The following is a 15,625-nucleotide window of genomic DNA, read 5'->3' as shown; positions in this document are numbered from 1 at the left end:
CAGCTGTGCAGGTAAGCGGCTGTGCAGGTCAGCTGAGTACATGGAAGTCCTCAGTAGGGGATGACACTCACAGCCTTAACACGGCTGCTTTGCATATTTGTCGGAACAGGTTTCTCAAATGTCCTGGGGAAGGGGCACCCTTTTCTAACCCACACGAAGGCACCATATGCCCTTTGCCATGAAGGCTCCCTGCCCTCAACCCACATGTATCCCCTGCCCAGGGCTCAGCCCTTCCTGGTTTTCACAGGCTCATCAAAGATACTGGAGCTCTGGCTTCCAGCCTGGTGCCAGCGGCCTCTGAGAGCAAAGGAGGGGGCTGTCACTGTGGGAGTGGACAGGTGGGAGGGGCCACCCTGGGGCTCCCAGCAGCATACCCCTAGGGACCTAGGAGCAGGGAGGGAGAGAGGCAGCCCTGGGAGGGGAGGAGAGGGCTCTAGACAATCGCCAGTCCCAACAGGCCTCACAGCCCTGAGCCCCGCTGCAGGGCCCCCGGGTCCTCACCTCACTATTGAGGAAACAGTAGAACACAGACACAAAGAAGCCCTGGGGAGGAGAGAGGAGGCGTCAAAGGTCGGCTGCAGGTGTTGCCCACCCAGCCTCTGGGCTGCCCCTTGCTTCTCCCTGGCCTCCTGCCCTCCAGGCCTCTGCTTGGCAGAATCCCCACCCAAGGAGGTGCTGATGTGTCCCTCCAGGGCTGTACCTGGAAGGATTCCAGGAAGGAGTTGAAGTAGATGAAGACGACCCGGGAGACCTCATCCTCCCCGGGATTGACGAAGAACAGCATGTAGGTGATGCCCAGGAGGGGCAGCAGCACCAGAGTGGCTTTCACAGCCTTCCTGGGGTGGGGCGGGTGGGGAGGCTCGGAGTCACAGCCCACCCCAGGACGGGCTGCCCGCTGGCTCGGCAAAGAGGGCCAGGTCGGGGGAGGGAGTGGCAGGTCTCTGGCACGTGAGAGGCATGGGGAGCAGGGGTTTCATCAGGGGGAGGCCTGAGGAAGGTGGTACCCGGTTACCTGTACTGAATGGTCTCAGACGTGGTGGATGCCCGGAGCTTGGTCATGAGGATGCGGACGATGTTGAAAAGGAAGATGAAATTGATCTGCAATTTGAGCACACCAGCGGGCCGGAGTGTGCAAGAGGCTGGGGACCCAGGCTTCTCAGCTCTGGCCTCAGTGCTCCTGCTGTTCTCCCTCCTCCTCATGAGCACCTGCACATCTCTGACCCATGCCCCCTCTTTGGGTGGCCCCCACCTCTAGGTAGAGGGGTCCTTTCTGTCCACGGTTGGCACTGATTGCCCCTCCCCACTGGGCCCTGTCTCCTGCCCCTACCCAGGTTCTTACCAGCAGGACCAGGATCATGGGGCCCTGGTAGATGTAGTCGGTGTACACCCCAGGCCTTTTGCCAAACCAGCACCTAGAAGGCCACAGAGGAAAGGGGAGGAAGGGTCATCTGCGTCCACCTCGATGGCATGGGGAGGGACAGTGCTTGGTCAGGACAGGACTGGGGCTGGAGGCCAAGAGGTAGATGTCCCAATTCCAACCCTGGCAGAAGGTCAAGTCACTTGATCCCACTGCCATGCCTCAATTGTCCCATCTGCAGAACGGACAGCATCCTCTGTGATGAGATGCAAAGTTGGAAGCAAGCACCGGGGCAGGAGGTAGACAGTGGGAAAGACTGAGTGGCTGGGAACGGGCATGCGCCCAACACGAGGCTGCATCCTCGGCTCCTCCTCACAGTCCCCTGGCAGTGGCTGAGGCCCAGCATGCCCTCTGGGGGGCTGCTGGTGGGAGTGGCACCACACCTGTCACCCAGTGGGCACCCAGCAGTTCGCAATCTCAGCCTGAATCTGTCCAGTCACAGCCTGAACAACCTTGAGAGGAATACTTGCACAGGTTCTACCTGCTGCAGGAGGTAATTGCTTTGCATTTTCCCGAGTGTCCCTCCAGCAAGCTCCAGGGAGGCCTGGGGAGTGGGTGGGGACCAGACAAACTGGAAGCCCTTATGTCCTCATGGGTATGAAGACCCCCAGTGGCTAGATCTCATAAGCCAGAAATTGAGATTTGTAAATGAAACCTTTGGATTTTTTAAAGGTTGGCTACAAAATCGAGTTTTCAGAAAACACCATGCTGGCCACACCCAGCTTCTGAGGGCCGGGTCCAGTCCTCAGGCCTCTGGTCTGCAAGTTCGTTTCTGGTTTCTCACACCCAGATCCTCTCTGTTGCAGTGTTGAATTCTCACCACCAGGTGGAGCTTCAGAGCCGCTCAGACTCACTTTCTCCTTTAGCCCAAACAGTTTTTGTTTTGCTTTGTTTTTTGAGACTCATGGAGTCTCACTCTGTTGCCCAGGCTGGAGTGCAGTGGCACGATCTTGGCTCACTGCAACCTCTGCCTCCTGGGTTCAAGAGATTCTCCTGCCTCAGCCTTCCCGAGTAGCTGGACTACAGGTGCGCACCACCACACCCAGCTAATTTTTGTATATATATATATATTTTTTTTAGTAGATACGGGGTTTCACCATGTTGGCCAGGCTGGTCTCAAACTCCTGACCTCAAGTGATCCGCCTGCCTCGGCTTCCCAAGGCCTCAGCCAGCCTGAGTCAGGAGGGAGTCAGGAGGGAGTCAACCTCATAAACACGCAAGATAATCTTCCAGGCTCCTCTTTCAGCCCAATGAAGCCGTGCAGGCCCCCTCCCCTCCATGGGGGAGGAGAGGGCTTGTCACTGTGGTGGAGGCCACTTGGACGCCAGGTCCGTCAGTCAGATAGGTTCCCGGGAACACATGTTTGGCAAAGAAGGTCCTGGGGCTCCCCTGCCATCCATGTCCACCTTTTCTGCCCCGCTCTCTCTCAGTGGTTCTCAATCTGAGCTGCACATTAGAATCACCTGGGCAGTTTTCAAGAATTCTGGGTGCCAGGCCACACCCCAGACCAATTACACCTGATTCTCTGAGGGTGAAGCCTGGGCATTGGTACTTTTCCAAGCATTCCAGGTGATTCTAATGTGAGCCAAAGTTGAGCTCCACTGCAGCAGAAATCAAGTTTCCAGGCACGATTGGAAACATCTGAGTCCATTTCATAAGGAACCAAAGAACTTCAGAGCTGGAAGAAGCCTCTGAGATCATCTAGGTCCACTTCTATTAAATTCATGGACTCTTTTATTAAGATGTCTTAATATTAATAGAACACATTTATATAGCATTTACTCTATGTGCCAGGAACTATTGTAAATGCTTAATATAGATGGACTCATATCACCCCACAACAGCCCTTTGAGGCAGTAGCATGTCCATTTTACAGATGAGGAAACTGAGGCACACTGCAGTAATCTGTCCAAGGTCACACAGCTATTTAAAGATGGAGCCACAATTCTGAACCTGGGCAGTCTGGCTCCAGGCTGCTTCCTGTGTAAGCTCAAGACAGATAAAGGAGGCTGGGTCCTGCTTGTCCAGCCCCACCCAGGCAGAGCACAGGCAGGGACCCTCTGAATGAGTCCAGCCCCCAGATCTCTCCCTTTATAGATGCAGAAACCATGGTCCTGAGGGGAAAAAGCCAGCATGGCCAATGCCCGTGGGGAGTGTCACCAAGCTGGGCTGGGTGCCTAAACCTTGGGGTCAGGAAGGGAAAGGAGATGACTTACTTCTCATTGTCGTAGTACAGCTTCCCAATGGCCCAGGCCACAATGATGGGGAAGGGCACACCTGGGGGAGAGATGGGCTGTCACAGAGCCCTCAGCGGGGGCTGGAGGATGTGGGCCTGGAGAACCCCAGTGCAGCCCAGGCTCCAGGGGGTCTGGGGTTACCCAGGGTGGATCTCAAACTCACACACCTCCTTCAAGGTGCTTCTACTGCCGCCCACCCCCAAGAGGAGCAGAGGGCTATCGTGCACACCTTACCGCCCCAACCCGACCTCCATCCCTCAGGCCCCCCAGCCTGCTGGCCTGAGTCTGGAGGAGAGGGCAGCCCGGCGGCCGCCACTGCCCAGGCTGCGGAGGTGGCTGCCCAGCTCACCCCAGCCAATGCAGATGAACATCCATTTGCGCAGCCGGTCGGTGGAGTAGGTGAGCACGATGGCTGTGTGCAGGTAGCAGCCCTCGCCGAACATCCAGAAGAAGTTGGTCACATGGAAGTAGTTGTAGGCGGCTGTCACCAACCTGCACCAGCCCTGCCACCCCACCCCCAACCAGAGATGATGATGGGGGGGAGGGGAGGCACCAAACCCTGGGCCTGGGCCTCCCCAGGGCAGGACAGGGCATACCCTGGGATCCCACTCCTGTTCTGTGGGCTCCTCCTCTGCAGGGCAGGCCCACCTGGGCCCCTCCTCTGACCTGGGTTTGGCCTGACCTGCTCCCCGCTCCCCTGCCAGGACGTACCACGTTGCTCTGGTGGACCTCGGGGCTCATGGTTAGCTGGACCACGAACCAGGTGGCGTTGCGCAGGATGAAGGCGGAGATGAGGTTCCAGTGGATGATGTTTCGCAGGCACCGGATGCTCCTGGTGCAGCAGGGCGGGTGGATGATGGGAGCGATAGGAGAGAGAGGATGAGGGGTAGGCCACCTCCATCACCCCAGCCCAGATGTGTAGATGAGGAAACTGAGGCACAGGGTGGGGCTGACTGGCCAAGTCACACAGGGAGGTGACAGCCAGGCTCTCCTAATGCCCCATGGAGCCCTTCCTGCCTGCAGCCCACCCAGACATAAGCCCTAGGCAGAGCCTGGCACTCCATGGAGCCTGTGCTCCATGGACCAGGGCAGCTGGATTCCTGGCGATGCCCGCTTCCCCTGGGGGTGCCTTCTATTCCCTGCCATTCCAGGATGGACAGTCACAGGGGTCAGCCCTGCTGCCAGCCTCCAGCCCTGATGCTCGGCTCCTGATCCCAACCATCCCCATCCCCGGCTCTGCCACCTGCATCCTTGGCGGTAGTGCTGGGGCCCAGGTACCTTCGAACCTGAAATGGGGCACCACTCCATGGAGCCCCCACCTCCAGGGCTCCATCTGCCTGGTCACCCCATTGGGTGCAGCCTGGCCTGGGTATGGGTGACATAAGACAAGTATTGTCCCTCCCCACCATTCCAACAGCTACTGGGGAGAGGGCAGAGCGGCTCTGCCAGAGGTTCCCAGAGACCTGAGACTCTCAGATAAGCCAGCCCCTGCCACCCTCTCCCAGCAACCCCCACCCCAACCTAGAGATGCTCCTCTCACTTCTCCACCCTGCTTCTGCTCTAGGGCCTGGGGACAGGAGGAGGCAGTGCTGGGGTCTTCTCACCTGAGCCGCAGAAAGAGGACAAAGGCCACCAGGAGGGCCACCAGGGAGATACAGTGGCCCAGGTAGTTGATGATGACTGCGACATGGTAGTGCACCTTGCTTTTTTTCTGGAGCAGGAGAGAGGGGCAGAGGTGAGCCTTCTGCTGGATGGGAGCTGCTCTGTGAGGACATCGCCTAGGGGTGGCTGGGATGGAGCGGGTCATGATCTCAAGGGCCACTCCCCCTTCCTGAGCATCTGCTGAGGGTCAGGCCTCGCTGCAGAGCAACACCGTCCAGTTTGAGGCTCTGCTTGTCCCTGAATCCCATGCTGTGTTCACTGATCCGTGTTGTGTCGAACTGAATCTCCACATCACGTGGGATTCCCCGCTCCACATGGACCCCCCGCCCCTGCATGCACAAGCACATGTGGCCGGCTCACAGGTGCACCCTCACACTCGCATCTACCCATGCTGCCACCCAGTCAGAACACCAGGTGGACCTCTCAGCTGCAGAGACACCAAACTCCTGGGATTTCTCTTCTCCACCCATTTCTGAACTGAGTCACCACCTTCTCAGCCACCCCTAAATCCCTCCTGCTGCAATGCCGCCTGCTCCTGTGAGCAAGGAGGGGCCGGGCAGCTGCTGGGCTCTGGCATCCACAGAATCAGCAGAAACCACAGAAAAGTCTCCTTAGGCTCCATAACTCACTTTCCGGGGCCTTCCCCATCCCTGGCCCAAGGGGATCTGTGCAGAGTGAGCAGGATCCTCTCCCAGGACTGTAACACATTCCCCGGGTTTATTTCTTAATGAATTTAATATACTGATGGAGGTCACTGCCCTCCTCTTTACAGCAATCTTGAGTTCCAAGAGTGGTGAAGCCTTCCTGTTTACAGAGGATTTTCATATCTGTTATCGTCTTAAACCATCAGGGCAACCCCGTGGGGGGAGCCGGAAGGGCATCTGGGCTTTATTTTGTAGGAAAACAGCACAGAGGTTATGCTGACGCGCTGGAGGTCGCGCAACTCCAAAACCACCTCTTGCCTGCACATGTAGATTGGCAAGATACGAAGGCTGCAAACAGGTCCCCAGCCCATAATAGGGGACTGGTCAGTCCCCATGCCCAGCTCTCTGCAGACTCCTGCCCAAGAGCACAGCCCCCATCCACACTTTTATAGGTCCCGAGAAGCAGGGCCTAGAAACCAAGAGCTTGACACGCAGTCAAACTCCAAAGCAGTGTGTGAATGAAGGAAGGAAAGACGGGTGTTGAAAAGCAGGTGACTTTGAGAAGGGAGGGGTCCCTGGCAGCACCTCCCTTCCTCCCCGTTTCTAGGCTCTAGGGTGGGGCTGAATGATCATGAGGCACAAAGGTGGGTGACATGCAAGTGGTGAGAAGCAGTGAGCTCACAACGGCCCTCATCATCTTCTCAGAGCCACCAAGGAGCTACTGGCCACCAAGGAGCTACTCCATAGGCCTTCCTGTTGGAATTACAGAACCCACTTGAAACCAGAGATCAAGTCCAGCCCTATCCACCAGGCATCCCAGGAGAAGCCAAGACCCTATGCCCAGTTCCGCCCGGCCACCAAGGCCCTTCTGAAGGAGCACCCTCATTGGGGAACCTCTCCAGAGGCTGCTACAGAAGCTCTGTTCTTGGAGCTGGTTTCCAGGCAGAGGCTTTCTGGAACATGGCAGGTAATTACATTAGCAACTCCAGCCTCCAAAGGACTGGGATCCAGGGAGGTGTAAATGAAGGCAGGAGAGAGAGAGACAGAGAGGGGAGTGAGGAGAGGGTACCTATCACCCGTGCAAGTGGGGAGGGTCTCTGAGCGCCTGGCGGCAGATGCCCCAATCCAGAGGCTCTGGAAGATATGCACACATCACAGGCTGTCTGGAGCTGGTATTTAACATCCTTTTATTAAATTTTCCACAAATCCATGCTGAGAAGCCCCTGGGTAATGACAACATGTGTGGAGCCGAGCATGACACAACACCCCGGCCTTGTTCACAGGCCCAGGCTGGGCGGGAGGAGCGCAGTGTGCAGGGAGACCCTTCAGTGCTGCCTTCCAGGGCCCCTGCCTCACTCCCGAGTCAGGCCGTACCGGGTCCTTGGGGTTGGAGTGGGGAGGAGTTATCTGTTAAGCACCTGCTGTATGCTGAGCACTGTGCCAGGAGCTCTGCAGACGCTACTGCTTTTCTTTCCCACAGCTGCCCTTGGAGACTGCTCCTCTCATCCCAGTTCTTTCCGTAGAAGAGACTGAATAATTGGCCACGCCACACAGCCGGTATCTGGAACCTGGGTCTGCCTGGCTTTAAAATCCCTCTTTTCCCTGTTTCCCAGGGACATTTCTTTTTTTGGGTGGGGGAGGGATGGAGTCTCACTCTGTCGCCCAGTCTGGAGTGGTGCAGTGGCAGGATCTCAGCTCACTGCAGCCTCTGCTTCCTGGGTTCAAGTGATTCTCCTGCCTCAGCCTCCTGAGTAGCTGGGATCACAGGCATGCACCACCATGCCCAGCTAATATTTTGTATTTTTTGGTAGAGATGGGGTTTTGCCATGTTGCCCAGGCTGGTCTCGAACTCCTGAGCTCAGGCAATCCACCTGTCTCAGCCTCCCAAAGTGCTGGGATTACAGGCGTGAGCCACCGTGTCCGGCCCCCTGCGACATTTCTTGGGGGACAAGCAGGAATTGAAAGCAGAGGCACTCTCTGGGGTGGTCTCATGCCACTTTGGGCCCAGGAGCCTAGGGGGACCTCCTGCTGGGACAATAGCGCCCAAGAGGGCTTTCCTCCAAGAGCCTGAGGGAGAATCAGGCCAAACCATTCCCGGGGGACAAAGTCTCAGTGTGCCTCCCTGAGCAGTCGGGCCTGGGCCGGGTTCAAGCCCTGTCTCTCATCGGCCACATCAGCATCATGCAACCTGAGAAGACAGCTGGAGAGACAGCCTGAGGGATGGCTGCTGATACCCTGAGACAAATACATCCTGCGACACCCAGACAGAAGCCAGTGACACTGTGACATTTCCAATAACAACCAGAGTTCTGGCCAGCATTATTTAGAGAGACAGCAAGGCCTTAAGAGGCACCCAGGAACACCCTGAGAGGTGGCCAGTGATACCTGGAGAGGAGAGTCAGCAGCACCCCCAGGGACAGCCAGTGACACCCCGACCGACGGCCACGATAACAGCAAAGCAGCTGGGATGTCCGAAGGACAAATGGGCAGAGCTACCCCTGGGGCCCTGACCAGCACTCCATCTCCATCCAGTCTGGAGACCTAAGACCAGCAGGCACCCCACCCTAAGGAGGGTGGCACAGCGTGGTACTTGGCAGAGGCCACTCCGCTGTACCCTCAGTGATCTGAATTGAATAAGCAATTTGTGCCCGGCTGACTCCGACTGGACTCTCTGCAGGACACCACCTCGTCCCAGGCGCTGCAGTGCCAGATCCGTCCTGATGCCTCTCTGGGTTGGTGGCAATGAGACCTCCCTTCCAAGCTCCCCACTGGTGCCCACTCCATTCTGGCACGTCCTCTCCACCGAGGCTTCCAGAGCTACTCCTCTTACCCTGCAGTGGGCACTCACTCCAGCCCCTCGATCCTCAAAGGGTGGCCCCTGGCCCAGCAACAGCACACAGAGGAGCACGCAGAGATCTTGAGGAAAGTGGAATGTATGTCCTACGCCAGGCCCATGGAATCGGAGCTTGGTTTTAGGAAAAAGCACCTTTGCAGTTCAGAAGCCCTGGTCCAACCACCACTCACCTCTCCCCACACGGTGAGCAGTGAACCTTGGTCCACAAACCCAGACCCCCAGAATCCGTTTCATGTCCCACCACGGTGTGCTCTCCCAGGCTGTGCCTGAGGCCCAGGCTCCTGTGCGCAGCAGAACGTGGGGAAAGGGGATAGAGTGTGTGCAAGTGTGGGGCGGGTGGGGGAAGGTTGGACAGTGGGGAAGGGAGTGAACAGTAGTAGCGGGAGGTGGTGGGGGGAGGAGAGGGTGCTGATACAGGCAGCAGGTGTAGGGGTGGTGCTGGGGGCTCAGTGCCATCCCCCGGCCAGCCATGCATGCAACAGTTGGGGGCCTGTCCCCTGGTGGTGCTGGCTGCGGGCAGATCTCCTGGGGTGCCTGGCCTCGAGGTGCCCTCGCAAGTCCCATTTCACAGGCAGACTTCTGCGAATCCATTATCTGCGATACCCCAGGGCGCTGGAGCTTAATTAGGGCTTAGCCCAGGCCCAGAGCTGAGAAACCTACCACTCAATTAATTGGATACTTTCCTCTGCAGTTCTGGGAGGGGTCTGGCGAGGCTGGGGGCTGGCAGAAGGGAATGGCATTTTCACTAATTAAACTAATCGATTACCCAGAGTGCTAGGCACCAGGCCAGCAGGGGCTGCAGAGGAAAGAGATGGCAGAGCCAGGCACGGATGGGCTGGGGGGTGGGGCCGGTCACTCCCCCAGGTGTACACTACAACCTCCCCTGACCTCACAGGGGAGATGAGAGACAGGGGGCGGCAGGTGAATGGAACGTCTCCCATAGGCCAAGACAGGCCAACACCACCCTTCCATCCCCAGAAGGCAGAGATCTGAATTCCTGGCCACCATTTTTGGGAACTTGGTGAGGTTAAGTTGCCTCCTCAAGGTCATGCAGCAGGTTCCCGTTGAAACCCAAACCCTAAGGTCCGTGCTATTCCCACTGCAATGCAAAGAGGGGGCTGATGAAACCAGGCTCCCGATCCTCTTCCTTGTCCTAACGCTGCTGGTGGACAGAGGGAGAGACCCCTGTCCTGGCAGGGGTGGGTGTTGCAGGGCAGGCTGAGGGTGGCTAACCTACTGCCCTTAGGCCTTTGAAGGGTGCTGGGGAAAATGGGGGCTGCCGAGTGTCCCCATCAGCCAACTGAAAAGAAGGGGCTTACATTAGAGCAGGAGAGACAGGTGAACCATGAAGACCCCGCGCTGACCCTCAGGAGGGTTGAGTGCAGGGCGTGAAGCTGGGACAGACAGTGCGGCCTGCAGCCTGACCTCGTGGCTTAGCTGTGCCTCCTGGACACCATCCCTCTCTGCAATGGCGTGTGGTCCTGAGTCACTGACAGCACTGACCCGCTCTTCTGAGCACCAGCCCTGTTTCCTTTCCTCCCACCTCCTCTACTGTGTGCCAGGCTACGGGCTCCCCACATCCCTGAACGGTCTTGCCCACTCCCACCCCACCAGCCAAGGCCAAGGCCATCTCCTCTGGCCCAACTAAGTCTCCTAACCTGGAACCCCACCTCCTTCCCCCAGTCCAGGAGGAGCCCTCCTCCCAATCCCAGGACTTCCCAGGTGGGCTCTCTGTGTGGGGGCTTAGCAAGCTGAGGGCTTTCCCTGCTCAGATCAGATCATCAGGGAGCCTGACCAACCCACCCCAGCCTTGAGTGCCACCCAAAGGTCTGGCCTGTGGGATCTGAGATGCCAGGCAGCCCCTCGCCCTGCCAGAGCAGCACCGTGGAAGAACTCATGAGTCTTTTAAGCTAGGCATTGACCTAGCTGCAGCTTCCGGAAGGAGACAGCAGAGCCCCGCCTTAGCTCAGTGACTTGAGGCCAGGAAGCCAGGGGTGGGGCTAACCAAAGCTTGCCAGGCCGGGGTGGGAGCTACAGGTGAAGGAAAATGATTCTTTCTCCGTTAACTTTGTTTCACGCCAGATACCTGGCAGTGGGCAAAGCAGAGCCTGGGCTGCAGAGCCTGTGCTCCAGAGCCTGGGCTCCAAAGCCCTGGGTTCCGGGCTCTGACTTAACTGCCAAAAATACAAAAATTAGCCCAGCATGGTGGTGCATTCCTGTAATCGCAGCTACTCAGGAGGCTGAGGCAGGAGAATCACTTGAACCAGGGAGGTGGAGGTTGCAATGAGCCGACATCGCGCCACAGCACTCCAGCCTGGCGACAGAGGAAGACTCTGTCTCAAAAAAAAAAAAAAAAAAAGGAATGTCCCAGAGCCACGTGACCTTGTGTGAATCATTCCCCTTTTCTGGGCCCCAGTCTCCCCATCTGTAATGTGAACGGGTTGCACTAGATTAGAGTTTCTCACTTTTGCCCCATCAGAAGGCTCCCCTGGGGCACTCATGAAAGACACAGATTCCCAGGTCCTCCTTGGACAGTGTGATTTCTTAGGTGTTGGGTGTGGCCCTGGGACCTGTATTTGGACAAGTGCTCTGGGAGATTCCATTTTTTTTTTTTTTTTTTGAGACAGAGTCTTGCTCTGTCGCCAGGCTGGAGTGCTGTGGCGCGATCTGGGCTCACTGCAACCTCCGCCTCCCTGGTTCAAGTGATTCTCCTGCCTCAGCCTCCTGAGTAGCTGCGATTACAGGGATGCGCCACCATGCTCAGCTAATTTTTGTATTTTTAGCAGAGATGAGGTTTCACCATGTTGGCCAGGATGGTCTCGATCTCCTGACCTCGTGATCTGCCCGCCTCGTCCTCCCAAAGTGCTGGGATTACAGGCGTGAGCCACCGCACTTGGCCCCACTTTTTTTTTTTAATGGAATTTCGCTCTTTTTGCCCAGGCTGGAGTGCAATGGCACAATCTCGGCTCACTGCAACCTCCACCTCCTGGTTTCAAGCGATTCTCCTGCCTCAGCCTCCCGTGTAGCTGGGATTACAGGTGTAATCCCACCACATCCGGCTAATTTTGTATTTTTAGTAGAGATGGGGTTTCACCATGTTGGACAGGCTGGTCTTGAACTCCTGACCTCAGGAGATCTGCCTCTGGACGATTCTTATAACCAGGCAAGTCTGGGAACCTCAAGATGGGAAGGAGAGTCTCCACAGTCCCTTCCAGCTCTGATCTTTAGGCGACGGGATTCTTGGGACTGCTTAGGTCAGTCTCTCTCTTCCACAATCAGAATCCCTGGCCCTCAGACAGCCTGGGGTGTCCCCCCTTCTGCCCTTTGACCCCCGTCTTCCTCAGCACCAAGGGAGAAAGCATCGGGTGGAAAAGGAGACAGGGTGGGAGAGACCAAGGGCAGCAGCAGCTCCAGGATAGATATATTTGTGCCTCTGCCAAATATCACCCTTCAAAGATTATTCATTGCAGCACCGTTTGTAATAACTAAAGACTGAGAATAAAGACTGGTTTAAATAAATTATGGTACATTTTGTGATATTATGCAAATGCAAAAAGAATGAAGATGCTCTTTATGTACTGATATGGAACCATCTCTAAGATAGATGATTATATGAAAAAAGCAAGGTGTAGACAGTGTGTATAACATGCAACATTCAGGTAAAAACAAAAAAGAATACGTATACAAAATTACTCGTGTATACGGAGAATGTCTCTGGAAGGACACTTATGAAATTGGCAAAATGGTTGCCTCTGGGAGGGAATCCAGTGGCTGGGGACGGGGTGGGAGGGGACATTGTATTCCCATTTGTACCTTCTGAGTTCTGTGTAAGCAATATCTGCTCAAAAACATTTAACATTTTAAAAGGCTTTCCAAGGGCTTTTTCAAACTGCATTGCTACCTCCATCCCGTCCCTGGTTCCCATACAGCCCTGTGGCTGGAACTGGATGTATCTCTCAGGCATGTGTGGTGGAAAAGGGTGGGACTCCTGTGACTGAGTCTGGTCTCCCTTTGCACCCCCAGGACAGTCCCATGCCCAGTGCAAGCGGCTGCCCGATGAGCACAGGGAGAAGGAAGGAAGGAACAAGGACCCATCTCATCACCATCAGAGCCTGCCCAGTGCCCCATTGGTCCAGCCTGCCCTCGAGGGCGCCTGCTCATGGGCCATTTCCAAGTTGACAGCTCCAGCTCCCCAGTCAGCTTCACTAGAGCAGGGCCTTGACATCAGCCTCTGGCTCCCTGACTCCAAGTAGCAGGCACAAAACTCTGCTGGGGACCCTGGACCCCCCTCCATATGGGCAGCCTTGTTCGGCTCAGCCTCACCTCCTCATTGAGGATCTCCTGGCACTCGGAGTAATTCACGCGGGCGGCCCAGCTGCCATTGGCCAGGCACTCCCGGTAGCCATTGTCTGGAAAAGGAAGAGAGAGGCAGTGATGGCGGGGCAGCCCCGGCCCCTGCCTGACCATCCTGGCCCAGATGGATGCGTAGATGGATCTGTAGATGGCCAGTACAGGCACCTGCTGGCTGGGGGTTGTGTAGTGAAGCTGGGGAAAGGGGCTTCCTTACCACCCCCATCTTCCTGCCTCTTTCTGCCCATTGGCCTCCAGCAGGGGTTGGTGGCTCCCCCGGCTCTGCCCACTCAAGCTGGCATGATCATGCCCACAGGACTGGCCCGTGGACAGGCTTGACCAGCTCCCTGGGCTGTTCCTTTGCAAGTCATTATGTGGTGGCAGATGACAGGTAGGTGCTCTTCTGAGAAACCTCCTTTTCAGGGGTCTTGCAAGACAGCAAAAAAATGGTGAGACCTCATGAGTCAATTTTCACGAGGCTGGGCATGACACGGTGGAAGGGTATGTGGTGACAGCTTGCGTGGCAGGTGGCACGACAGGGCTTCTTGTGGTAGAGCCATCTCACAGAGGCTGCCGTGGGAGGTCCTCACTGGCTGTGCTGCACATGGGGGCTCAGAGTTCATGGGGCAGATCTTGGGGAAGGTCCCATGGTGGCACTTCCCCATAGCGGGCCTGTGTTGGAAGGTCGTGGTCTGTGGGTGGGGGGAACATCCATGATGGAGGTCTCTTGGACAGAAAATGACAGGTGACAGGCGTGTGTGGGGAGATGTCATCACTCAGGTCTGTCACAGCTGCTCCTAGCCTGGCCCATGTCACTCAAGGAAGAAGGCGGAGAGTGGCCCAGGGACATATGGAGGTTTGTGCAGCCACCGGCCTGGACTGTGGCCCAGAACCTGTCACCTTCTAAGGAGATGGGGAGGGGCCCTGGGAGCTGAACTGATGCCTGGCTTTAGGGCCCTGGGATGGGCAGAGGTGCCCAACGTGTTCCCCTTACCCTCCTTCGTGCCTACCAGGCTTGAGCTCCAGGGTCCTAAAACCTAGCTGGGAAGGGACAGCGTGAGTTCTAAATTCCATCTCATCTTCTCTGCTGGCAGAGGTCGCCCCACCCCACCCTGTACCCGGCTCTGGCATCAGTAGCTCTAAACATGCTTCCTTGAGTTAATTCTGGCTCTGACTTCAGGCAGAACTGCCTGGCAGAGAAATGAAGCCCTGAGTATCTCCCCTGGAGCCTCCCTCACTGTAGGCCTTCCTGTGGCTCCCAGTGGCCCTTGGGGCTGGAAGAGGGCTGGGAAAGCTGCCGGAGTCCCAGTCCTCGAGTCTGGAGCCCCATGGGGCAGAACCCTGTGAGGATCTAGAGGCTGGGGCCCTGGGACCAGCTGAGCTGCTGCCGTGCTGCATGACTGACCTCTGGGGACCCCTTCTCATTTATAAAAGGAGCGGCTGGACTGGCTGATCCCCAAGGGACCATCCAGCCTGGGAGCTGCCTCTGCTGGCAGCATCAGGACAAGAAGGTGATGATAGGGAGCCCGTCCCGGCCTCCAGGGCTGAAAAGTAGATGTGGCCTCTCCTCTCTCGCTCTACTCCCCTCCATTCCCCTCCCTGGTCCCCCTGCTGAGGAGCTGCTCAGCTACAGCTGGCCAGTGGGAGATCCGGCTAAATGGATTTTTAAAGCTCTTCCATGTCAGTGGACCGCAGTCTCAGGGAGCCTCAGGCCCTTGGGCAGAGTTGGTGAAGAGGCTGCTGATTCTCTCCAATTGCCAAATGAGGGATGAGTTACCGGAGGGCTGAGGCTCACCCAGTGGGTTTTCATGGAGGTCTGAGGGGAGGGTGAGACGAGGAACCAGGAGAACCCAGTGTCTCTGCCATGGCTGGGAAGTCCCGGGACCAGAGGCTGCTCTGAAATACCTCCAGGGATAGGGGCTTTGGGACAGAGATCCGGCTGGAAGGGGCCCGGGGGTGGTGGGATGGGGTGGGGTGGTTCTTGAGTTAAGAGGCAGCATGGAGTAGTGCTAAGAGCGTGGCCCCTGGACCCAGACAGCCTAGCGTCAAATCCTGGCACTACCTTCCACTAGCTGTGTGACCTTGGGCAAATCCCGAAACCTGTCAGCTTCCTCCTCTGTAAGTGAGAGCATCTGAATAGCGGCTCCTACATCAAGAGTTGAGTATTTTTAGTTAACATGCACAAGGTGCTTGGAACTGTACCTGGCATGTGATGTTGGCTGTTATTTTTATTATTATTGTCTTGGAGCTGTATTTATATAACCTTACGTGAGACTCAGAGCGTGTCCCTTGTCCCCATCAAAGGGTACTGGTGGATATTGTGGGAGGAGCCCCTTTGCTCAACACCCTTGCCCCCCTTGACATGTGGGGGAGAGTCAGGAGTCCCATCAGAGGCTGGGTCACCCAGAGGGAGCAGGCTTTGATGGGGAGAAAGGAGGTGATCCGAAAGAAAGCAGGCCCA

General features: G+C 56.7%; 1 protein-coding gene across 7 annotated transcripts in view; it reads right to left on the bottom strand.

The window, feature by feature from the left end:
- CRHR1 (corticotropin releasing hormone receptor 1) overlaps window positions 1-15,625 on the bottom strand; it is a 56,830-nt gene that overhangs the window by 6,666 nt on the left and 34,539 nt on the right. For 3 of the 7 annotated variants that reach the window (XM_016930735.4, XM_016930738.4, XM_016930736.4), the window contains 9 exons: window positions 13,138-13,223; window positions 5,259-5,365; window positions 4,366-4,486; window positions 4,004-4,157; window positions 3,634-3,694; window positions 1,340-1,412; window positions 1,013-1,098; window positions 701-836; window positions 502-543 (listed from right to left, as the gene is read on the bottom strand). In XM_016930735.4, coding sequence (XP_016786224.1) covers window positions 502-543; window positions 701-836; window positions 1,013-1,098; window positions 1,340-1,412; window positions 3,634-3,694; window positions 4,004-4,157; window positions 4,366-4,486; window positions 5,259-5,365; window positions 13,138-13,223 — 866 coding nt within the window. Of the gene's footprint in view, window positions 1-501; window positions 544-700; window positions 837-1,012; window positions 1,099-1,339; window positions 1,413-3,633; window positions 3,695-4,003; window positions 4,158-4,365; window positions 4,487-4,932; window positions 5,020-5,258; window positions 5,366-13,137; window positions 13,224-15,625 lie in introns of all 7 variants that reach the window. The other 4 variants (XM_054671351.2, XM_063798416.1, XM_016930740.4 and 1 more) reach the window with 3 other exon arrangements.

The sequence above is a fragment of the Pan troglodytes genome, chromosome 19 (assembly GCF_028858775.2).
Source record: "Pan troglodytes isolate AG18354 chromosome 19, NHGRI_mPanTro3-v2.0_pri, whole genome shotgun sequence".
NCBI lineage: Eukaryota > Metazoa > Chordata > Mammalia > Primates > Hominidae > Pan > Pan troglodytes.
Note: the sequence above shows the minus strand (reverse complement) of the source record. Positions and strands in the feature narration are given on the sequence as shown.